Genomic DNA, 25727 nt, shown 5'->3' on the forward strand with positions numbered 1-25727 from the left:
TAATTTTTTTTTTTTTTTTTTTCTGTCATTACAGATCTCAGTGACGTAAGCAGTTGTAATACATCACACCAGCCTAAAATAGTTGAAGAAGAGTCAAAAGCCAGCCACAGTGTTTTTGTTGAACTTGGTCGCTCCATCCACTTGAACTTTGACAATGCAGCTGAGCACGCCAGGTATATATCCACCCACGCAAAACATCCACATTATATGTCGTGCACTGTGTTTCGCACTCTCACTCGCTTCCAACTTAAATAAACATCTTCTCTCTCTGTCCTTTCTGATCTTCTAGCTTTGCAAAGTTAGGAACATGCTTCTAAAACCCATACAATCATTGTTGGCTATATCTGTTGATATTGCGTGTATAAATCCTCTGTGCTGGTAGCTGTATATAACATGTGTGGTGGTGGGTTTTCATGTAATGCATCATCATGATAAATGAAGGAGCGGCAAGGACTATGGTCTTAACCATAGTGCAAACTGTTGCTATCATGCTTAAACCAGCATGGGCGCGACTCCCGGTATCTGAAACGTGTAAGGATATTTGCGAGTGCGATAGTATTGTCTCACGAGTTGACTGTACTGGCATGGGTTTAGCCCAACTACCTAATATACGAAACAATACAAGAATGTTGATATTTGATCTAAATAGTCTAATGATGATAGACAAGATGGATTTTTCTGAAATGAAAAATCTCCGATATTTATCCTTGGAGAACAACACTATTGATGAAATCGAAAGAAATAGTTTCTTGTACCCGAAAAAGATACTCAAGCTGAATCTCAATGGAAACCAATTTGGAGAAGTACCAGTCGCTCTTGAGCATCTAAGAATACTGAAAGATTTAAAACTGGCGAACAACCAAATACGGACGCTCTCCAAAGTGCCTTGGTGCAACCTCACTCGTCTAGAGAGATTACACTTGGATAACAATGGCATTCCGAATCTACCATTAGTCATGACGTCACGACTTAATAAACTGATCGAAATGTCGGTTAGTTACAATAACATAACTGCTATTCCCGTCGGTCAATTTTATAATATGAGTAATCTTGAATACCTCGATCTTTCTTACAACCAAATATCAACCAATGTGCAGTCGTTGTCGTCTCCAGATGACAGGGGTGTTGTTTACTTTCCATATGCTTCTGACATGCCTACTGCTATTCCAGACTTAGAATACGCTGTTGATGACATGGCTGAAGGTATTGTTGTGAACAGCTTCAGAGGTTTGTCAATTCTCAAAGTACTCAACTTAAAAGGGAATAGAATACAGGAGCTTGTGTCAGGTATATTGGATGATATGGGTGAGTTGCGTACATTACTGCTAGATGACAATGAATTGAAACACATTGAAGCAGATGTATTTCGTCGTCATATTCATCTTCGGTTTTTATCATTAAGCAGGAACAAGTTGACAGAGTTACATCCAACACTCTTCGAAGATCTCAGAGAATTGGAAGAGCTTTTTTTGGATAACAATCATATTACAGACTTGACAGCGTTGACTCGCGTTCACATGTTCCATCTGAGAAAGTTGTCAGCGAAGAGCAATCGTATTAAAACCATCGCTCCTCCAGGTTTCAAATATTTTCAAGCATTACAAGAAATATATTTAAGTCACAACAGGTTGACTGAATTCCTAAATGTACAAAACCTCACTCATCTGATAGTATTAGACTTAGGAAATAATCGCATTAAACAAATCCTTCCTATTAATGTTTTTGAAGGAACATCAATTCGAGAGATCTACTTACCTTACAACAGATTTGAATCTTTAGAATTCACCACATTTGTCGACCTCAAACACCTGCAAGTTTTAGACGCGACGGGACACAGGTACATATGTGACTGTCAGTTGAATTGGGTCATGGATGAGTACAATCTTTATGAATATGCATGGCTGTACATGCCCGATGGAACTTCTCTGGATAAGAAGATGTTTTGCCAATCTCCAAATATGTTGAAAAATTTGGCCTTATATGACGGCGTTTTCATGGGAATAGATTCACTAGATTGTACCGAGTATGCCGACCCTCACCGTGTAATGATTCTGATAGCATCTTGGAGTGGAATCGTTTCATTCTTTTTGCTCGTCTTTTGGATGTATGTGTATTTTGATTTCAAGAAAAGATTTTACATCAGAAAACCTCGAAAGCGTTATCTATTAATACATAATGTAGATGAAAGTACCGGCTTACCGTACCACCATCTCCATCCATATGTGCTGAAAGAACAGGATAAAGTGCGCCTCAGAAGTTGTGAATCGGATACAGAGAGTCTTGATATGTTGAATTGCAATTTTGATGAAGAAACTACAGTGTAAATATTAATTTCTTTTAGGTTAAGTTGCTATTTTATACAGAACAAAATGCATATTTTGCGAGTTTGTATCAAACGGAAAAAATACTAAGTCATGGAATATTACTGTATATGCGACGTCTTACAACGCAGATGAAACATCTTATGAGTTCGCCGTTTTGCATGCATAACAAAACTCTGATTTCTCTGATTTTATGCAGGTTTTTTAATCTTACAATATTATTATAATTCCATAAGTTGACCGACAAATCCCATTATATTGTTGGTAATGAGTGGTGCAAGAAACCATTTGCGGAAACGTGAAAAAGAAACGTTTTCGTTTTCGTAATTGGAAGGGAGATTCGTTTTTTCGTGTGATGGGAGATTTTGGTATCTTTGTTGAATAAAAACTTGAATACGAAGGACAATTGATATATTCAAGCAGAACCATACAAATTTACGAACACTTAAACTGCCTGTATAAATTTTCAAAAAATAAAGGGTTGATTGTGACGCACATTGGCGTTTTGAAACAGAACTTGTTTACATGAAAAGCTCTTATTTACCTCAAAACTGTACTAAGTATTGATTCCGTTCGAGAAAAAAATAAGTGCGCTTTATACAAAATGTCAAATGGGCTATTTAAAATTCACACTCACGCCGTGGAAGGTTTCGTTTAAGTCTTTTGCCAAAGGAGTACGGTTTAAAATAAAATCATGAAAATAGACAGTTTGGTAACTTCCATTTGTTACCTCAAAACTGCACGAAGTATTGATTCATTTCGTTGGAAAAACAAATAAGTGCGCTTTATCATGTTTATACAAAATGTCAAAAGACTTTTCTTAAATTTTCCACATTGGTATGGCAGTATTCGATATAATGCAAAGAAAGTTTTATTCAATGAAGATTTTTGACATTTTGTCTATATCAAACCCTATTGTGCGACATTAATGTGATGGGAAATTATACTTTTGTTAAAATATAATTGACAAAATTGTAGTGTATTAAGATGTATTAAAGCAAATGTAATTTAATTAAGGTTGGTCTTAATCATGTTAACCCTGGAATTATGGAGACCCTTGGGTCTGAAAACCGTTAAATTCTCGGTCTTAAGTGCTAGTATATAAAAGTATATGGCAAAGACTTGATGAATCCATAAAAAAATCCCTAAAGCCCCTTTTTTCAGGCAACATAACATATTTTTTTGAATTTTGACCAACTTTGCCAAAAAATGGTTGAAATCTCTGCTAAAAGCGGACTTGTTTGTAATTCTTGTAGGCAAAAATTAGCATTTTCAGCAATTTTTGGACAAATTTTCTCAAAGTTGGTCAAAATTTAAAAAATGTTTCCTAAATATCAATAGCTAGTTTTTAAAAATTAATAAAAAAATTGTTTACTTAAGGGGTGGGGTATGAACGTTTGGACAGTATTTATTGTGGGACATTAGAGCACATCAGACATATCATATTCGCAATGTAATACACATTTTATGTATGGCAAATGATTAAAAATTGATATTTATGATATTTAACGGTACTCGAAGTAAACTTTATAAATCTGATGATTTATACTTAAAGTGTATGTAGGTGGGATGAAAAGCCGACGATCAATTGAAAATTTTGACCTTTCGTACTAAAGATATGGATTTTTTCCCCAAAACACCAAAAAAATTAGGTCTTTTGGGAAAAAAAATCCATATCTTCAAATATAAAATTTTCATTTGATCGTCGGCTTTTCCTCCCAGCTACTTACGCTTTAAGAATATGTCATTAGATTTATAAAATTTACTTCGAGGACTGTTATACAGCCTGTCTCAAAAAAAATTGTGCAAGTGAAAAGCGCCCTCTCTGGCAATTAAATACCGTTGTGAAATAATGCTTACATCAACGTCAAGGGTGTAGTCTTAGCTCTCAGATACCGTTTGTTCTGTTCAATTTGCTTGTTTTAATCTCGAGATATGTTTAGTTAAAGACGAAAGGGTAAAATCACAATTGTGCCACTTTTACTATGGACGAGGGCTTTACATGTAACAGTGATAGCATCAACTTTATCAAGAGTTCCTTCATGAAATCAAAAGAATACACAATACAAAAAGTTTTTTACTGTTTTTACTGTTTTATCATGGTGCAGGAATGATGATTCTCTTTTTCCACTTAAAAGAGATTAAAAGATAAATAAATACTTCACATTCTGTTGTAAAAATGGATTTCACATTCTGCTGTTTTGCATGCGCATGTCAATGATTTTATCATGGTAAATACTGTTCTCTAAGTCACTTAAGACATGTTAAAAGACAAACAAATATTGCGCACTTATATATGTTATAGGTTAATGAACGCATATTACTTGTTGGTAGAGATATTAGACAAATAGTGCTGATGTTGATGCGTCTAATGCGTGCGCCCCGAAAGGGGGAGTGCATTAGACGCATCAACATCAGCATCAGCTATCATTGATTTACAGCTCTCTTCCCTAGTAAAAGTGGCACAATTGTGATTTTACCCTTTCGTTGTTAAATAAACATATCTCGAAATTGGAACAAGCAAATTGAACAAAACAAACGGCATTTGAGAGCTAAGACTGCGCCCGTGACATTGATGTAAACATTATATCACAACAGTATTTTGTAATTGACAAAGAGGGCGCTTTTCACTTGCACAATTTTTTTGAGACAGGCTGTATATCAAAAATGTGAAAAATATCAAATTTTAATAATTTGTCATAAATTTTGTATTATATCGTGAATTTCAAAAAATGAAAATTATTTGATATCAGAACGACATTCTTCGTATTCAGAATGCAATTCGATATGTCTGATGTGCTCCCATGTCGCACAAAAAATACTGTCGAAACGCTCATTCCAGATCCCTTAAGAATGTTTTTGTTATGCCCGAAAAATTTGGGTCAAGAATATTTGTTGGGGGATTTTCTCCAAAACTGACATTTGTGCCCAAATTTGACCTCACAGGTGGATTCGTCTTTGCCAATTTTCTAAATATACCTTTGTATACTTTAGACCAATAATTTAGCAGTTACAAGACTCAAAGGTTTCTATAATTCCAGGGTTAAACCAACCTTACGATTTAACTAGTACCATGCATTTCAGCTGCTTGGTCGTTTTGTTACACATTATTCCTTTTGGTTTGTAAAATTATATTAATGGTAAGTGAAAGATTACCCTAACTGTAATAGCTGCTAGGTGTCAGATATGTACAATAACATAATACAAAATGGTGAAATGTCCATATGGCAGCTATTGCATGAAGGGCTTTCTTGCTCCACTGCTCCTCATTCTAAATTTTGCAACGGTTAATGCAGTTGTGAACAAATGGTTGAACCGTTTGTTGCACTCTCTTGGTGCTACGTACTTTGAATAATCCTGTGTAGAAGCAGTGCTTATATATATGATATAACTACCATTAAATGGTCACATGTGTCATAATTTGTCTTTTGGTTAAGGGCTCGTGATTGTTAGAAGACAATTTCTTTGCTCTTTATACAAATCACACCATGTATTTTCGGGACAACTATGTGTTAATGCACTAACAGATAGTTGTCCCGAAAGTATGCGTTTTTATTTTTGGGACAATATGTGTTAGTGCAATATAAATAGCCAAGAAATTACTTTTACCAATTACAAGCCCTTTTCTAAAAGACAGTTGAGAACTATGGCTGTTTTATTGGATTTATATTGTTATAATAAATCACTGTATGTACACAGGTTTATTCAAAGTACGTAGCATCAAGACAGTGCAACAAACGGTTCAACCATTTGTTCACAGCTATATTTTCTGTTGCAAAATTTAGAGTGAGCTCGCAGTTCATTGATTGAGCCAATAATTCTATATTAAATATGAAAACATCAAACAGTAGGCATACACTGTAAACAATGAAAATATTTCATAATTTTTGATATGAAATGTGACGTACCTCTGGCAGGTCTATCTTGTTGCAGAAAAATATTCATGATGTGTTGCCTAAATGTATTTTGTAATTGCTTGCTACCAAACATGCTACAAGTTTTATACACAAGTTTGTCTTTTTCTTTTTATCTGCAATATGTGTGGAAATATTTGGGATTTTTCAAATTAAAGTAAAATTTAAATTATTATGAAATTCAAACAAAGGAGTACTCAGAGGAATTGAAATTTCTCAAAAATTAAAGTAAAAAAATGCATTTATGAGCAATCAACAAGCTTAAAATAATCTGCAGTTTTCCTATATGCAATAATGTTTGATTAACAGATTATTATATATTTTACATTGAATTTGAGTTAAATAAATACAAACATACTTTCTTAATAATGCCACCTTTGTTATTAAGATGACGTTTAACTGCCCAGTAATGGTCCCATTATAGTGACTACGATACAACTAGCGTTTGAGATATGACCAATGAAGTAGATCGTTTCTTAGTACTTTGAAAGGAACATTCAGTTTCATTGGCCAATACTCAATCGCTCGTTGCGAAGATAGAAGTATACATCGGCCTAAATAAGTTGCAGTTCCATCACAAATTACAGCAATACTTTCAAAGTAATATTTATACTAAAATAAAACTTTCACCGATATCTTGCTATGAATTTTGTACTTAATACTACAACATTCATTTTATGAAAAATGGAGGCTGACGACGGCAAAACTGTTAAAACTTTCTTTAAAGTTCATTTTAGCAACCTCTTACTGAAAGCATAATATATAAGAACCTCAAAATCTTCTGAATTCTAAAGTGAACCTTCCGAAGTCCTTTGTACATTTATTACATATTGATATTTAAACAAAACCCTTGAAATGTTGATATCTACGTAGTTTAAACTGTTATGCGTCATCTTAAAAACACACCCTCACTCTAAGTTTTTCAACGGTTAATGTAGTTGTGAACAAATGGTTGAACCGTTTGTTGCACTCTCCTGATGCTACCTACTTTGAATAAAGCTGTGTACATGCAGTGCTTTGATATACTAAACAAATGGCCATATGTGTCAAAATTAGTCTTTTGGTAAAGGGCTCGTAATTGATAGTGTTAGAAGACAACTTCTTTGCTCTTTATACAAATTACACCATGTATTTTCGGGACAACTATGTGCTAGTGCAATATAAATAGCCAAGAAATTACTTTTACCAATTACGAGCCCTTTTGATGACACATATGTCTGTTTTATTGGATTCATATTGTCATAACAAGGCACTGTATGTACACAGGTTTATTCAAAGTACGTAGCATCAAGAGAGTGCAACAAACGGTTCACCCATTTGTTCACAACTACATTAACCGTTGTAAAATTTAGAGTGCTGCTATTTTAGTAAATTACGCCATTGGGCTTGAAATACAAATTCATGATGTAATTAGATGTGCAAAACCATGTGCATTGGGCCATTCCAGTTGAATCCATACTCTCCCTATGAAAGACATGACCTTGATTTCACACACAGGGTGTGTATTCAATCATTCATATAACCCCATTTGAAATTCACACTCACTGTGTGGGAGATTAAGGTCGTGTCTTCTACAGGGGGTGTAATGACTTCAACTGGAATGGCCCATTTTCGGTAAAAGAAACAAAACGATCCGTGTGGCGATTGTCATTTTTGCAAGGTACCCCAAAATATGAGACTTAAAAAGTTGATTAGATATGTAGGCTACTTCTATATACATCATTAGCTCAAACCACACTTTAAATTTTGCAACGGTTAATGTAGTTGTGAACAAATGGTTGAACCGTTTGTTGCACTGTCTTGATGCTACGTACTTTGAATAAACCTGTGTACATAGAGTGCCTATGACAATATAAATCCAATAAAACAGACACATGTGTCAAATGTCTTTTGGAATAGGTAATTTAGTAAAGTAATTTCTTTGCTATTTATATTGCACTAACACATAATTGTCCCGAAAATACAAACGCATACTTTCGGGACAACTATGTGTTAGTGCACTAACACATAATTGTCCCGAAAACATTTGTATAAAGAGCAAAGAAATTGTCTTCTAACAATTATGAGCCCTTTACCAAAAGACTAACATGGTCATTTAATGGTAATTACAAGTACGTAGCATCAAAAGAGTGCAACAAATGGTTCAACCATTTGTTCACAACTACATTAAACGTTGCAAAATTTAGAGTGCACTCACAGACTGCCAATCTGATAAAGTCCTACGGACGTGGTGACAAAATATAATACATGTACATAAATTAAAATCACTATTTTGATGAGAGAACTGTTTAAAAATTAATTTAAAAAGTCATTATTATAATTTTTTTCCAACTTGACCCGAACAAAGGTGGTACATTGTTGTTACATTTTTTTAAACCGAAAATGCACATAAGAGGTTTGGCATTTCATAGGTAAAATTACACATGTAAGTGTTTCCTGCCCAGAAACTTTAAATATGCAATTTCGCGCCCCAATCGATGTATTATAACAGAAATATTGTGTTTGAAACATAAAATGAAAATGTATTTTTCTATTATATAACAGTATTATTGCCACATTTTGTATTATATATAGTGACAAAAGTTGTAACCGGACTATTGTACAATATACATGTTTTAGAATGTAACGGGTTCTAAAAATGGAACACCATCATTTGCAATCGCAATTTACCATGTACGTATTTAAAGACCGACCCATTAGGCTAATTGGTATTTGGACTGTTAAAAATGTCAGCATTCTTTGAAATGTCACTGTATTGCAATTTGTCTTTGAATAGTTGAATAGGTATCACATATGCAAAAAGTGCAAGTCAACTCACTTTTAATCATTAAAGGTGCACTTTGTATATTAATGTTATGCAATTCGTGTAATGCATGGTACATTGTCAATTATAATGTAAATAATGAGTCTAATGTTAAATTGTTTAAGCGTAGCCAATAAGGGGTCTTCTCAGGGCGACACTTTCCAGATTAGACCCCGGTTGAACATGATTGCATGAGAAATGTCATGTGTCAGTACATGTCATATATATTATGTTATTTGTCCGGTTATTTGTTCACGAATTGTTATATCTTCTATAAATTCCTGTGTGGGTTCAGTAACAGGGAGTTTCTACATTTACTGTTACACTTTGAGTTGGTTCCCCATTTTACTGCGGTTTTCCATCGGGTTTATTCAAGTACTCACAACCAATAAGAATCATTTTTACATTTTTGGCATGGTCGCAATTTATATCTCATGGTTAGCAATTCTTCCCAAACATATATGAAGAATGGATCCGCATTTGGTTCAAGTCACTCTTCCGGTATGTTTTGGTTGATAATTAACAATGCAGTGTGTAACAAACCAAACATGATTAAAAAATGTGCTTTTACCAGATATAAAATTTCGTAAACAGATAACATACATGGCATTGCTCCCACATGATAGTTAGTGTATGGCATGTTTACAACATCTTCAACAGAGGCTAACCTGAGAAAGGTCGCTATGAGACCCCTTAAAATATGTCAAGTGTCTGGAAATTCAGGGCTGAGACAGCGTCGCGATCCCGAGTCCCGATCCCGGTCATGGATGGACTGAAGGAGTAATTATAGGATTATGTATAATGAACTCAATTCCATGGAAAAGCGTATTTAACATACGTATACGACTAGCCCCGTTCAACGGCGACACTCCTCGAATACCGCGAGCGAAGCATGAAGGAAGCAGCCGAGCTATTTGGTCAACTTACAGGACATCAGATGGCAGTGAGCTGGTACGGTGCTACCATAACCCTCCGATTGGCGACATTGTGGTAGTTTTGAAAAACAAAAATGCATGCCGTTGGGAAACATATGTTATTTATTATACTTTTAAATTTGTCAGTTACTTAATCTGTCGGAATCTTGAAACACCTAATTACTTTCAGTATGTTGTTCTTCAAAGTGTTAGAGCGAAAACGCTTTGTAACACTGATAATGTAATTCTGTCTCGAAATTATGCAGACTGCGAAGTTGGTTTGGGGGTAATTCAATTCACATGACACAAATGAATAGCTTTCCTTACGTATATGTGGCGCTTGTACACGTGATAAGGTCCATTCGACGTCGCTTACGTTAATCAGCACGCTCGAATGACGTCAAATTGATACCAGAGGTGCAAGCACCGCGTACATGTAGGAAACTGTAATATTCCTATGGTACACTACCAGATTCCTATTGCTGCCACCCCCGGAGGTACACTGCTGCCCAGGTACTTCATTGGTACTCTAGAGTACCTGTATGGGTACTCTAGACACTTCGGAATCACTTGTACAGTACACACACTGGTACTGGATTGGTACTGCACTGGTACTTTAGAGTAGCCATAAAGTAGCTTGGCAGCAGTGTACCTCTGGGGTTGACAGCAATAGAAATATGACAGTGTAGAGGTGCTCGTCGATGTAATCAAATGGTGTTATAATTTCATTTAAATAAATCTGTGGGAATTATGTTTGTATCAATATCCGATATAGTTCACTGAGTAGCTGAAAACTTCGTTACCAGATTCCACACATGTATTACTGCCAACCACAGAGGTACATTGCTGCTAAACTACTTTTTTGTTACTCTAGAGTACAAATTCAGTACTAATCCAATACTTGTGGGTATACTGTATGTACATCATGTGATTCCAGTGTGTGTACTCTAGAACACATGTACTTTTGAGTAACAATGAAGTAGTTGGGTTGCAGTGTACCTTTGGGGCGGCATGACAGCAATGTAATCTGGTATTGTATGTATGATAATGGACCATTCGTGGGGATGACACAAATGCTAGCAAGGTACACGTTTTGCATTTAAGTTGTTGACAAATCAAGTCACGTATACTAATCAAATACAATCAAACAAACAAACTCATTAATTCTAAACCAGTCGTCTAGTTTACAACATGGTTCAATGTTAACAGTTAGATAACGTTTGTGACACCCCAGTGATTGGTTATAATGTGTTAAGGCATGTATTTTTAGCTATGTATCATTGAGCTGTTTACATACTTACTTGTATACGTAAAACACCATAGAATCTCGGAATGCACTATGGAATTGAGTTCAGAACAGTATGCATTGTACGTCAGAGGAGTAGAGCAGTAAGTCACACTGAGTGTTACAAATTGTACATTCTGGAAAGCAAATTAAGAGCAACAATTGCTCAACTGTTAAAAATCTTGCCTACTTTTTTGATGATATTTGAAGTCAGTTGCGAGATATGTTAATTTGACAAAAACTTGGGCTATTCCAGTTGAAATCCATACACCCCAACGGAAGACATGGCTTTAATCTCCCACACGGTGCAGATTTCAAATGAAGTCACGCATTCAAGTAAACACCATTTAAAATTCAGACACCTTCTGTGGGAGATTAAGGTTAAATCTTCCATAGTGGATGTATAGATTTAAACTGGTTATAACCCAATATTGGACACAATCAACGAAACCGAGGACAATGACGCACACCAAAGTGACATATTTGTTATGAACTAATTTATATACATTCAATTCCGTATTGTTCTGTTTTCAGCTAAAACTAGGCTTTCTTAGGTCACATCAAATTAAAATTGACCACAATTTCTTTCAGACGTTACACAAATCAACTGCTCTGTGCCAGAAGTGGGTAATTGCAATAGCTGTCATGTATAGATGAGTACAATATACTCTGTGTATATTGCCCAATTTTCATAGGGCAGCTATTGAACTTACTAACTTCTGGCACTTGCACTGAGCAGTCGAAATCTGAAAATTGACTATTTACGACATTGTCCAGCTTCACTTTGGTCATAAAAATAATCCATTTTAAGCACCTGAATTTTATAATAATACTTGTTATATATTATTGTAAAAAAGCATGGTGGCTTTCTGTTTATATATGATAAAACTGGTTGTACCATACTGAATTTTATTATTTTAGTAGTGTCCGGGTATGTTTGCGTGTGCTGGTACATCACTCACAAACCTTCGTTGGATATTAGCATAGTATAATTATATTATGTAAAATTCAGCATATGGGTCATACAAGTTCAACAGATTCTTATACTACATGTATGATGTTCAGTTTCACATGTTTAACTCTCGTCTACCATGGGTGGTATTTGGGTAACATTCCTCTGTGGATTTCCTGTACTAAACTCCATTGCTGTTATTTTGGAAGTAATGTGTAGCTATTGATCTCTTCTATCAAATATCAAAATATCAAAAAGAAGTACAATATTAATCTTCATATGACGTGACCATGACGTCATAATCTGATCTTGCCTTCGCAAAATTAAGAAATCTAACATGTTCACAAACACAGGCCAAATATTTTTTTGTTTGTACTCCCGAATTTTGTTTTTGTTTGCGGAAATGACGATTTCAATTATAATATTACCAAGTTTGAAGTATAGGCTATAAGATCACCTTTGTTTATAAGAACCAAACTAAGAGGGTCTTGCCAAATGATCCGCTAAAATGAAGGCAAAAGATGACCCCCACAATTAGATGAAGTTATTTGGTGGTTGGTTATCTGAGCGTGTCATACGGGCTCTCGCCAGACCTATCCAAACGATCCGCTAAAATGAAGGCAAAAGATGGCACCACAATTATCTGACGTCATTTGGAGGTTGGTTATCTGAGCGTGTCATACGGGGTTTCCCAGACCCATCCGAATGATCCGCTGAAATGAAGTCAAAAGATGGCACCACAATTACCTGACGTCATTTGGTGGTTGGTTATCTGAGCGTGTCAAACGGGGTCTCGCCAGACCCATCCAAATGATCTGCTACCATGAAGGCAAAATATGACACCACAATTACCTGACGTCATTTGGTGGTTGGTTACCTGTGCGTGTCATACGGGCTCTCGCCATACCCATCCAAATGATCTGCTACCATGAAGGCAAAATATGACACCACAATTACCTGACGTTATTTGGTGGTTGGTTATCTGAGCGTGTCAAACGGAGTCTCGCCAGACCTTTCCAAATGATCAACTAAAATGAAGGCAAAAGATGGCACCACAATTATCTGACGTCATTTGGAGGTTGGCTATCTGAGCGTGTCATACGAGGGTTTCCCAGACCCACCCGAATGATCCGCTGAAATGAAGGCAAAAGATGGCACCACAAGTACCTTACGTCATTTGGTGGTTGCTTATCTGTGCGTGTCATACGGGGTCTCGCCAGACCTTTCCAAATGATCAACTAAAATGAAGGCAAAATATGACACCACAATTAACTGACGTAATTTGGTGGTTGCTTATCTGAGCGTGTCATCACGTTGTATGGTAAGACCCAGGTGCGGTTGTAATAAGGTAGACGAGAGCTGAAACATCTAAAGGGTATATTAATAATAATAATAAATAATTATATTATATTGTAATATTGTGTAAATCTCACCATGAGCTTTGGATGTTCCATTGATGCTTACAATTTGGCTATAATTGTACAAGGAGCTCGATGTTAACGAGTTTAAAATGAGGTGGTTCGCTATGTTTAATCTGAAATAAGGTTTGCTATATAATGTTGAATGTGTAATAATGCTAGATAGGATGAGGGCTGTGTTTAGGCTAGGTTTAGGTCTAGGTTAGGGGTATGGTTTCTTGATGGCTATGGATAGGGTAAGAGTTAAGATTAAGGTTAAGGCTAGTGTTAAATTCGACACAGCAAACCTTATTTTGTATTCGTCATACCGAACCTCATTTTGACATAGCGACTATAATTGGTTTCGTTAAACTATGTCATGTTGATGTCACGCCGATCTGCGCATATGTGAACATCGTTTATCGAACATCGTTACTGCGAATTGCAGATCGGTGTGACGTCAAATGACGAGTTCTCAGGTGTACTCGCAAAGGTTTATGGGATTTACCGAAAAGATCAATTGATTTTATTAAACCATGTCATTATATCACTCTCATCGCGCATATAGTACCACTTTCAATTGTGTGTAAATTCCTGAATCTTTATTCGAATTTAAATAGAAATACACAAACATCAACTGGAATACTTTCTCTTGATATTGGGCAATATAAACGTGTAGTAGTGCTATAATATCGCAAAGAGGCCATCGAGCGTGACATTCACAGACGCAATATCACATCACTCTATAGAGGTACCATAGATATTTCAACACTGCACATGATGTTTTAAAGAATCCCTGTTCATCATAAATAAATCAGAACATGTAAACCTGTCATTTTGATAAACGATTTGTAATTTATATATGAACCATACTAAATATTAATTGGGTTTAATGGAATATAAAATGATATTCAGTATACTGTAACGTATATGTAACTGTTTTTGATTATTGCAAACTTAAAGAAACCCAAAGGAATGGGCCATTCAAATACATACACCCCCTATGGAAGGCAAGACCTGATTCTCCCACACAGGTGGTGTAGATTTTCAATGTAGCCACAAATTCAGGTAACGTAACACCATTCCTGTGTGGGAGATTAAGGTCACGTCTTCCAATCGGGTGTGTATGGATTTTAACTTGAATAGCCCAAATAAATAAAATAATCTCAGTATTACTTTATAAAACAATCGGATGAATTTTTAATTCTATAGAGAATATTGAACATGTTATTGCGGTGTGCACCAGCAGATAATTGCACAATGTGATGTCGTACTCCTGAGTATGGAATAACCAGCATCCAAACATTTTTCCATCGTATTTCACAGAACAGTCCGGGCCAATGTTTGCTGATCATGCAACATCTGCCTATGCAACTATTCGCCGTAGAAGTGATGTAATAGTCGGATAAACTACCATGGCAATAGATGAATTTTTGAATATACCGCCCTGCACTACAAGCAGGTTGCACTCATCACATGTGTATGTCTGCAATCAAAGATTAAATACAATACCACTCTTTTCAAAGATACTTATTTTTTTGACATCTATGGTTCTATGCATAGGTACCGAGTGAACGTTGTAGTGCAGGGCTATATATTCACAAATTGTATTCATCTATTTTTAATTGCTATGGTAGTTAATCCTGTTCCTGTTACATCATCACTTCTACGGCGAATTCTGAAGTTGTCAGACCAACCCTTAATTGGCCGTGGCGACTTAATAACTGATCGGACGATATTTGGGTTTCTTTGCACACTTGAATGTCATCTTATTTTACTAATGTTCACCGAGAGAAAAAATAGTCACCTGGAAGAACCAATATGTAAATTACTTCTTTTTATATTCAAACATGTTGAAATATTACCACAGAAGAATAGGTATAAATACCCCGCTTATATCCACGGATAATAGATTCTCTTTCATGAACTTTCATGAAGATTCTCTATTTCTTTGAAGCTCTATATCAGGAAAGAAAGTTTTAAGAAAGAAGCTTTTTATTGCAATTTCAGCAGTGCATTGTGGGATATTATATTTCTGGATCAGTCAACATGCTCCAATGTATACAATTTGACCCAACTTATACTCACAAAACTCTGTGATCAAAGGTAATAAAAAGAAATAAATGACATTTTTTGCTGAAATGTAATAACTGTTTGTCTTGGTTGATATACTTGTGTTATTAGTCTTTGATTCAACAGCTGTATCTTATCATGGGGTGTTGTACTCCACACGACAGAACGACCAGCATCCCTTGTTTATTATCACGTGATTTCAGGTGGTAACAGTGCTTCCATATGGCAGTGAATCCTGGGTAATATCCGGTGACATGGAAAATAAAGTAAAAATATGCATTCGGCACAATATGCTACAAGATCATGGATCTATGCCGTGACTGACACGCAGCCTCTCATCACCCTAGTAAGACAACGGTAACTTCGCTTCCTCTCATACATGCTGAGGATGCCAGTGGAGGAGCTGTGTAAAAGATATGCTCTTTATGTTCCTTCGCATGGCAAAAAGAGAACAGGGTAACAAAGGGCAAGCTATCTGAACCAGTTGGGGAATACCAACGCCGATTTACACCCAGATGCTCTTGCCTCACTAGCTATGGATCGTGGTGCTAGGAGAAACCCCGGGAGAAACATTGTAGTCGTCTGCCCCTCTGATGTGATGTAGGCTTGTCCTGCTTAATCGGAGTACAGCATCCAGATCCAGATCCAGATCCACAGTCAAATGAAAAGAATGATGAAACTACCTATTATGTTGTGTGCATATCTTTTTCTCTATGTGCTGCTTGCTTTTGTCTGTGTCTGTCTGTCTGTCCGTCTGTCTGTCTGTTTGATGTTATTCTTTATGTTTGTCTGCTTTGAATACACACAGTACACAAGAAGATCCTATCTGCAAAAGCTGCCAAGTGTCATATAAGTAGTTGTGTACAATATAAAGACTGCACAAAAAGTAACGCAGCTGTTATACGCATATAGCTTGCAGAACTAATAATTGTTTTCACAATATTTGAACATAGAAAGAAGGACGATTTATTTACGCGCATTTTGATACCCCGTTTGTCCAATTTCATTCAATATTAAGATCACAGCAGTGTATTTAAAGAAACCAAGTCCGAATTTAAAAGTTGCAGCTATTTGTATTGATTTGAAGTCAGCGCGGAAGATTATGGTAGTTTTTACGTGCCACAATACTTGGGTAATAACCATTGATCGCTGTAAATTGTAACTTTTAAATTCGAGTATTTTTTCTTTAAAAGCACCACTGTGTTGTTATTATTGAACGACATTGGACAAAATTGAGTATGAAAATGCGCGTAAATAAAGCATCCCTCAATCTATGTTGAAATATTGTGAAAACAAGTACCAGTTCTGAAGCCATAAGCGTGTTTATAACAGCTAGGGTATTTTTTGTGCAGACTTTAGAATTAGAATCAGCTATATATTTTTAGATGTATACAAAATGTCTATAGGACAGCTATTTCAGATAGGACCTTCTGGCCTCGATATTTAGCAATAATTACAAAACACCCGTATTCTTTAAGATACGTAATACGGCCAGCAAATTTGAGCATTGTCCTCATTAATACAACCTGCTATGATATTTTGGCAAACACATCGTGCTTTATGTTTAACAATACAAGATGGGATAAAAATATATCAAGTTCTTTCCTAAAATCTCATCAAAATATGAGTACAGATGGCAAATTGATTTTATTAACAAAATAACATTTGTCGCAAAAAAAGAAGAAAAAAAAACATAGGATTTTCTTTCTTCCATTTGATATATGCCCATCTATTTTTACAGTCGTCGAGATGAGTATATTTTCATGTTGCAGACTTAAGTGAAAAAAGTCGCATTTCCAAGTTAAAATGTATTTAACTTCATTGCGATATCGCAATGCAGTAGTTTGCAGTACGATGCAGTGCGGCAACGCACCGCATCGCAAAGCAACGCATCGCAAATGCGGTGGTAGTATAAACGGACCTTAAATCCCGAAAGCCAAGTTTACGATTGGTTACCCTACATAATACGTCATACAATTCAACGCAAATAATTATTGTTTCCACCTAATTCGGGAAAAGACCGATAATTAAAAAACAATACTCTAAAAAATACGAGTTTTGTCATTATTTACACAATAAGGACCGAGAATTACCAAAGCTAGGCGAAATATGTCCTTGTTTATTTTCTTGCTTTCTATCGAGGTAAATACGGTTATATAATAATATTAATAAACGTATTATAATGATGTACAGTAAGCCAAATAATAAGGTACCGGTTACGTTCACCCCCTGTATATCCTAAACAAAAACAGATGTGTCATAATTGGAACCAACAGCCAATAGCTGCATCTTTTTAGCTTGAATTTAAGACCTTATTCGTTGATATTGTTCAAGATATAAAGACCCAACAAGCCAAAAACCCAAGGAAGATGCAAATATAAAAGTTACAGTTTACCACATTGCATGTCCTATTGATTTGCACACAAAACGTTCGCGAACAAGAGAATTGCCGCCGTGCTGTCATTGATTAGTACGAAACACTAGCATCGTGCTTTCATTGATTAGAACACGAAAGTACAACTTTTTATTTCGTATCTTTATTAGGTTTCGGATCACCGTTTCTTTAATTCTCAACCAATTTCAACAAATAAGGTCTTTAATCAGACCTAAAGAGTACAGGCATCGGCTACATGTTTTAATTTTTACACAATTGTCTTTATTTAGGATATACAGGGGTGAACACAACTACCTTAATTCTTTTGCTCACTGTATATTCATACGTAGCTGTAAACGTAAATAGAAAGCAAAATTATACTTTTTGATCATTTTGCTCGATCGAGCAATACGTTTACTAAATAGAAAGCAAAATTATACTTCTACGCTACTCAAATTTGGTACAATCACCGGAGCGTTTTCATCGGGTCAACCGGCGTCTTCAGCGGATGTTATTGCTCTGAAGATTGTTGTTGCTAGTGATGTACTAATACTACATCGGAGGTGTCCTAGTACTACATCACTAGCAACAACAATCTTCAGAGCAATAACATCCGCTGAAGACACCGGTTGACCGGGTGAAAGTGCTCCGTTGAGTGTACCAAATTTGAGTAGCGTAGAAGTATAATTTTGCTTTCTATTTAGTAAACGTATTGCTCGATCGAGCAAAATGATCAAGGAGTGGGCTATTCCATTCGAAATCCATACTACCCCTTTTGAAGACATTATCTTAATCGTCCACACAGGGTGTGAATTTCAAATGGGGTAATCTGATTGGGTGGCTCTATTTGAAATATACACTCGCTCTGTGGAATACCACGATAATGTATTCCATAGGGGTTGTGTGTGTTATAACTGGAATAGCCTTTTGAAGCCTCCAAAAGGTGAATGATCTTTTCTGTTTTTTGTTTATATTACAGGACCGTATAGGTTTGCCATTAACAAATGTGATGTCTTTGTTACCATGGTTACCAAACCACACCCCTTTTCTACATAGACGTCAGAAGTGTGGTCGTTGTTACTGCTAATGTACCAGCACTAACCTTTAAAAAAAATTATTATTAAACATCTTTTTTTAACATTTCATTGAGCACCAATTTAATATTGGGCCAAATCTGTTGTGAACTTCGTTGCAATTACAATTATGTTCTTTGAATCTTCAAACTATTGTACCAATCAAAGTGTCAAAATGATGGGACCAAGATATAAACAAATGTGTTTTTTGACGGCAATTGCGTGCATTATTGCATTTTCGTGCAAACCAGCGGAGGGTAGACTACCTTTCCCGGACATTTGCCCGGAAAGTTGTACGTGTGATATTATACTGCTACAAACTAACTGCAGTTACGCTAATTTACCAATTTTACCACCTTTAAACAATAACACAATGGTATTGTTGTTTGATGGTAACTTACTAAACGTGGTAGAAAGTAAACAATTTCGACAGTTGTCAGACCTTAGGTATCTGTCAATGGCACATAATCAAATGGACGAAATACAAGAAGATTTCTTCAAGTCTCAAAGTTTCCTGATTCATTTGGATCTGAGTAGAAATAAATTTGGTGAGGTGCCCATTGCTTTAAAGCACCTTCGGATATTGAGAGAATTATTACTGCAAGGTAACCAGATTCGGACATTGTCTAAGGAACCTTGGAATTATCTGACCAGACTAACCATCCTAAAATTAGACACAAACAGTATACCAAATTTGCCAATGGTAATGACATCGAACCTTGGAAAATTAACCAATTTTTCAATAGCTAACAATGAAATATCGTCCATTCCATCCGGCCAGTTCGCTAACACCACCAACTTGATACACCTGGACCTTCATAACAATTCTATTTTCACCAAAACGGACAATGATGTTTTGGATAGTTTTGCTGAAGTGTCAGTCTATTTACCGACAGCTGCGACGGAAGAAGAATACCGAATGGATGATACAGCGGAAGGGATGGTTGTGGGTAGCTTTCAAGGTCTCATTAATCTCATTGTGCTCAATCTTGCCGAAAACGCTATCACCAAACTTGAAAATGGTATATTTGCTGACTTATCCAATTTGGAGATACTGAACTTAGATTGGAATGGTATGAAAGTCATAGAAGAAGATGTTTTTCGTATACAGCATAAGTTACAAATTTTAACGATCAGCAACAATAAATTATCACATTTACCCCAGAGATTATTCGAAGATCTGCGTCAGTTACGGGTGCTAAAATTAGATTCCAATCATATTTCTGATATAACTCCTTTAACAAATATACATATGTTTCATCTTCAATCACTCTATTTAAACGATAACAGTATCAAAACTGTTGACTCGCGAGGTTTCAAAGAATACACGTCCATTGAGGAGATCTACATGATGAACAATAAATTAAAACACGTACCTGAAGTGCGAGGTTTGGCGAATTTGAACACACTAGATTTGTCGGATAACAATATCAAACTAATCGAACCCATCAACGCTTTTGAGGGTACAGATTTGCAATTTTGTTATTAAAACAAAATCGGTTGCAAACTTTAGAATTTGAAACATTTCAAGGCCTTCAAAATCTTCGTCTCCTCAATGTAGGCGGCACTGAGTTTGTGTGTGACTGTAAACTCCAATGGATAATAGATTACTACGACTATTACGACTGGTTGCAAGGCCACTACGGTTCTACAGTCGACGTACAAATTAAATGTGAATCACCAACTTTAGTTTTTGATAAGACTCTGTATAAAGGCTATGAACTATATAGAGATTTTACATGTACTGAATACGCAGATCCAGGTAGAATTATGCTCTTGGTAAGTGGATGGGGAGGCCTCGTTGCCTGTGTCCTTATCCTGTTCTGGGTGTATACCTATTTTGATTTTAAAAGACGATTTTACGTGAGAAAACCGAGCAAACGGTATCTTTTATTAAATACTTCTGAAAACATTGACAGTATTCCTTTAACTGGCGATCATTCCAAGGTACGGTTTCGAAGCTTCGACTCCGAAACGGATAGTTATATATGACGAAGAAACAACAGTTTGATTAACAAATTGCCTTATGTATATTTTGTATATTTTGCCGCCTTGAATTTGTAAACACAGAAATAGTCGAGGCATTTGTAAAAACAATTTTAAATTGTCAAAAATATGTATATCAGTATTATGCATATATGTATAGCAGAAATAACGTATTGTTTAATTTGGCAAAACTACCTGTATAAATTTGTCATATGGTGAGACACTGTGTTAATGTAAAGCCAATGGTGTAAAGTATGTACTTTCGTAATGGAAGGGGGGGGGGTCAGCGGTAGCAGCCCGGTATATCGAAGGTTCGCTCTAATTATGTCGAAGGTTCGCTGTGTCGAAGATTCACTAAGTCAAATATGTAATAAGGTTCGTTATGTCGAATATGAAATAAGGGCTCGCTTTGTCTAATATGAAGTAAGGTTCGATATGTTAAGAGTTTGATCTGTTGTATATACATAAAGGTTCGCATAGCGAACCTGTGACATGACATGACCTTCGACATAGAGAACCTTCTTTTTCGATATAGCGAGCCTTAATGATATTCGACATAACGAACCCTCTGGTACAGAAAATACCAGTTTGACATAGCGCACCTGAGACATACAGTCAGTCTGCTCTGAAGTACTAAGTACCGACGCGAACGCACACATTGTGCCGACTTTGAAGGCACGCATACCTGCAGCAGAGACGCAGCACTGCGCACTGTTTACGCGCTGTATACTCGCGCATGTCACTTTGTACTTCAGAGTGGACAAATTGTAGAGGGCGTACTTAAGGCAGGTTGATACACGGTAATTTCATGGAATTAGTTAAATTTGCGACAGTTTCGAGCAAATTTTAGACTGAATTTACACTTGATCACTTAGCGATAGCGAAACATCGCTATAAAGGGTTAGACGTATCACTATTCGAAAGCTATGCATCGCTATATAGTTCTGAAGGTTAAGGGTAGGGCGGATGAAGTGAACCTAGCACCTGATTCGAAGACACGCTTATTTTTTTAAAACAATGTATATATATAATGTTGATTGTATGTATATAATTTGTATTATATAACGTCAAACGACGTTAACACTTTTATCTTTAAGGAATCGGATAGCAACGTATGCACAGTATAGAGCACATATTAGATGCTAAATAATTTAGATTTTGTGAATTTTTGATACAATGCAATTTTTTTTTTAATATTTGATATTTAACCTAAATTTTTATTTTTTTTGGGGGGGGGGAAATGTATACCTTCAATACGAAAGGTTAAAATTTTCAAATGATGGACAGCTACATACACTTTACATACCATTAAATTTATAAAGTGTATTTCGATGACTGTTAAATGTCAAAATATAAATTTTAAATAATTTTTCATAAAATTTGTATTTTATCGCGAATTAAAAAATCTAAATTATTTGATATCAGAAGGACATTCCTTATAATGCAGAATGAAATTTGACGTGTCTTGTGTGCTCTCATATCCCTCAAAAACAGTGTGCAGGCGTTGCTATCCGATGCCTTAATATATTTCTTTCTTTTTTCAAGAAATTGTTAACAGATTATTTTTATTATCTAAAATAATTTTAGCAGGTAGAGCTAGTGTGAACTAATACCTCAGAGTCCTGATTATAAAATAGCATCATAAAGAAACTGACATAAAACAATAAATTTATAACTGTATACATGTTTACTATCAGTAGGTTTTTAAATGTTTGCGTTTATCGATAATATGCCCTTGTCAGTGTATAGGAAGTGTAAAATGGAATGTTGAAAATGTACATACTGCTTTAAGCAACCGGTTGTGCCCAGTAGTGCCCAGCCACTACCTTTATCAGTATTTTGTAAAGTTGTGACGTCACTGCTAAACTCGAAGCGATACGAGGCATAGTTGGCACTCCTTAAATCATGGCAGACCTAGTTTTGAGGAGCTGTATGCCTATATCTTCCGGTATACAGGCCTTACAATTCAAGTTATGAAGAAAAAACAACAACATAGAGTTGATATCATTTTTATGTCTACACTTGCGATCTACTAAACTTGTCAAAGTTGAAACTATTTAGATGGAGACATAACAAATTTCTCTTCAAATTGACTCGGCTATTCTCATCAAAATGACAAGAAACGTTTTAAAGTTGATAAGATTGCTTTGTCATTCAAAACGGCGATCTTGTCAATCATTATAGAATTTAATAGATTCTGGTCAAAAATGACCCAACTTATCAAATTTTGTCAGAAGGGGACTTAACAGATTCTTGTCAAAATGAAATGGATAATCTTGTCAAATAATGAAAACCATATCAAAATCAACATCAAAACGAATAGTTACAGGAGGATAAAAAAATGAGAAGATTCTATTAAAAAAGGTACCACGAATTGGGGTAGATCTGGGTGTTATTAGAGTGCTGATGAGTTGCAAAACCAGCAAAACGTAGGAATATAAAAAGTCAATATCCGAAAGTCACCCGTTATATTAGCTAATTCCAATTGCAAAGTGGCCGGGTATTAAAACAGATAGCCGGAAAAGAATACCGGTAAATTTTGATAGTCTGTTCCGATTTAAGAAAGGCCATATCACAGTGGGCAATGTACCCTCATCCAAAGGTTGCCCTTTGCTCTCCATGTTTAAAAGAATGGAAAGTAACGAAAATTCATAGCGTGGGTTCGAATCCCGCGCATGCACACTCCCTTGCTTTTATAAAGTGCGGTTGTGTACCGGTCGAGATTTGTCTTGTTTATTAATCGTTCCCCATTATGTTTATTTGTTCATGTGCAGGTTGTGTTGCTCCATTGCCTACTTTGCTTGTATAATACTGGGGAAACGATTAAGCATCAGTAACGGTTGACTGTACTTGTGTAATTTCGTTATATTTGTTTGTGTGTATTGTATATAACACGATTGCTTACATTAGTAATCAATTTCAACCACTGTGTATCAGTCGGAGCCGGTTAGAGCATCCGTCTAGTGATCTGAAGGTCGCGGGTTCGAATCCCGCGCCGGCACATTCCCATGCTTTTTTTTCTTCAAATTGGATTGTGTGCTGGTCGGGATTTGTGTGGTTTATTTGTTATCTTGTTTATTTGTAACACTTTGGGTTTATAAACTAATGTTTCTTTCGCTAAAATTACAGTATTATTAAGGTTGAATACTTTGATTGTATAATAAATATTGATGAATGAAATTTCGATGTGATTCGATGTTATAGTGACATTAGAAAATGTACGTTCATCTCAAAACGATATTTTTTAGAATGCCCTATTTCAGTTGATATCCACACACCCAATGGAAGACATGATCGTACTCTTTTGCATAGGGAGTGTGAAACGTATTTACCGAAAGCGATGACTCCATTTGAAATCTACACCGCATAATGTGGAAGATTAAGGTGATGCTATCCATAGTGGGTGTATAATAACATAATTAGAGTCTGTCGGTTACGCCGAAACAACCGTTCTTAAAAATAAACTGCATCAAAGTGAGATGTAATTCTGAAATCAATTAAACGAGGGTTGAGAGGCTCCCACAGAATGAGCATAAAGTCGTCAGGGCACTACAGAAGATACAGTTCATTATTCATGACAAATTCAATAGAAAACAACAGACATTGTAGAAGAAATATTGATTTTTGAAGACCAAAGCTCAATCATCTTTTTCTGATCTTTTATTGTAATTTTTATTCCAGAATAATGTAAACCGAGGGCGCTATTGACATTTTTAATTTAGCCAACTAATAAAAGTTATTCCTTACATTTCATGATAAAAAGTTTCTTTGTTGTTTGTTTCTTTTTTCTGATGTTTTAAATAACATTATATCAGTGTCTATCAGTGCTTGTAATAATGAAAACATGATTTAACATTGAAATCGCACTGCTCCTTTGCCTATGATTTAAGAGAAATAGCGCCATCATTGTTCACCTTTTCTTTAAAATGACGTAATTTTACATGCCATCAAATAACTGTGTTGTGTGTTTACGTCACTTTCACGTCACGCATCTCCTTAAGATGATTAAGAGAACCTCCCGAATATGACAAAAAAGTTATTGAGGATTATTTTCAAATAATGTATAATTTGGTCTACCCTCCTGACTAAATAATTGGTAAGACATTGGCTTTAATGTATATTCTGTAAAAACACTTTAATGTTGTTATTGTTTTTAGATGTGTTTTTGTTGTAGTGATGTTAAGGCCGAATTTTGTTGTTATAATTAACCACGTGAACTCTAACGAATGGTGCAGGTATTTTGTACAAAATGTTTATACATATCTACTCTACTATTATACCTAATGAAATAACGCTTGATTTTCTTTTACAACATTTATTAACCACATGTCTTTCTTTGTTTAAACCTTTCATTTAAAATATATCTTGTATAAGTTCGAATTTTTTTCCATGGAATTCAATGGATGACGTGAGTATTATGCATGTATAATTAAAGACAGGGATAAAAAGAATTTATCGCGTCTGATGTCGCTGTCAATTACGATCCTTGATTGGTTTACACAGGTTAATAGCGTGTAAAAGGAAGAACAATCTATCTGGTGCTGATCAGAGAAAAGGAATAGCAGCAAATGGCGACAAATACGTACTTTTACAAGGCAAAAAGCAGCTTTTCTAGCCATTGTTGACATGGTGCCT

The 25727-nt window shown here is 35.7% G+C and overlaps 1 protein-coding gene across 1 annotated transcript; it reads left to right on the plus strand.

Moving 5' to 3' along the window:
- Positions 1 to 39: 39 nt before the first annotated feature.
- LOC140171643 (uncharacterized) lies at positions 40 to 23736 on the plus strand. Its single transcript, XM_072194933.1, has 2 exons — positions 40 to 173; positions 19013 to 23736. The coding sequence occupies exon 2, from the start codon at positions 19237 to 19239 to the stop codon at positions 20593 to 20595; it is 1359 nt and encodes a 452-aa protein (XP_072051034.1). The 5' UTR covers positions 40 to 173; positions 19013 to 19236; the 3' UTR covers positions 20596 to 23736.
- Positions 23737 to 25727: the final 1991 nt, after the last annotated feature.

Source organism: Amphiura filiformis, chromosome 15, assembly GCF_039555335.1.
Source record: "Amphiura filiformis chromosome 15, Afil_fr2py, whole genome shotgun sequence".
Classification (NCBI taxonomy): domain Eukaryota; kingdom Metazoa; phylum Echinodermata; class Ophiuroidea; order Amphilepidida; family Amphiuridae; genus Amphiura; species Amphiura filiformis.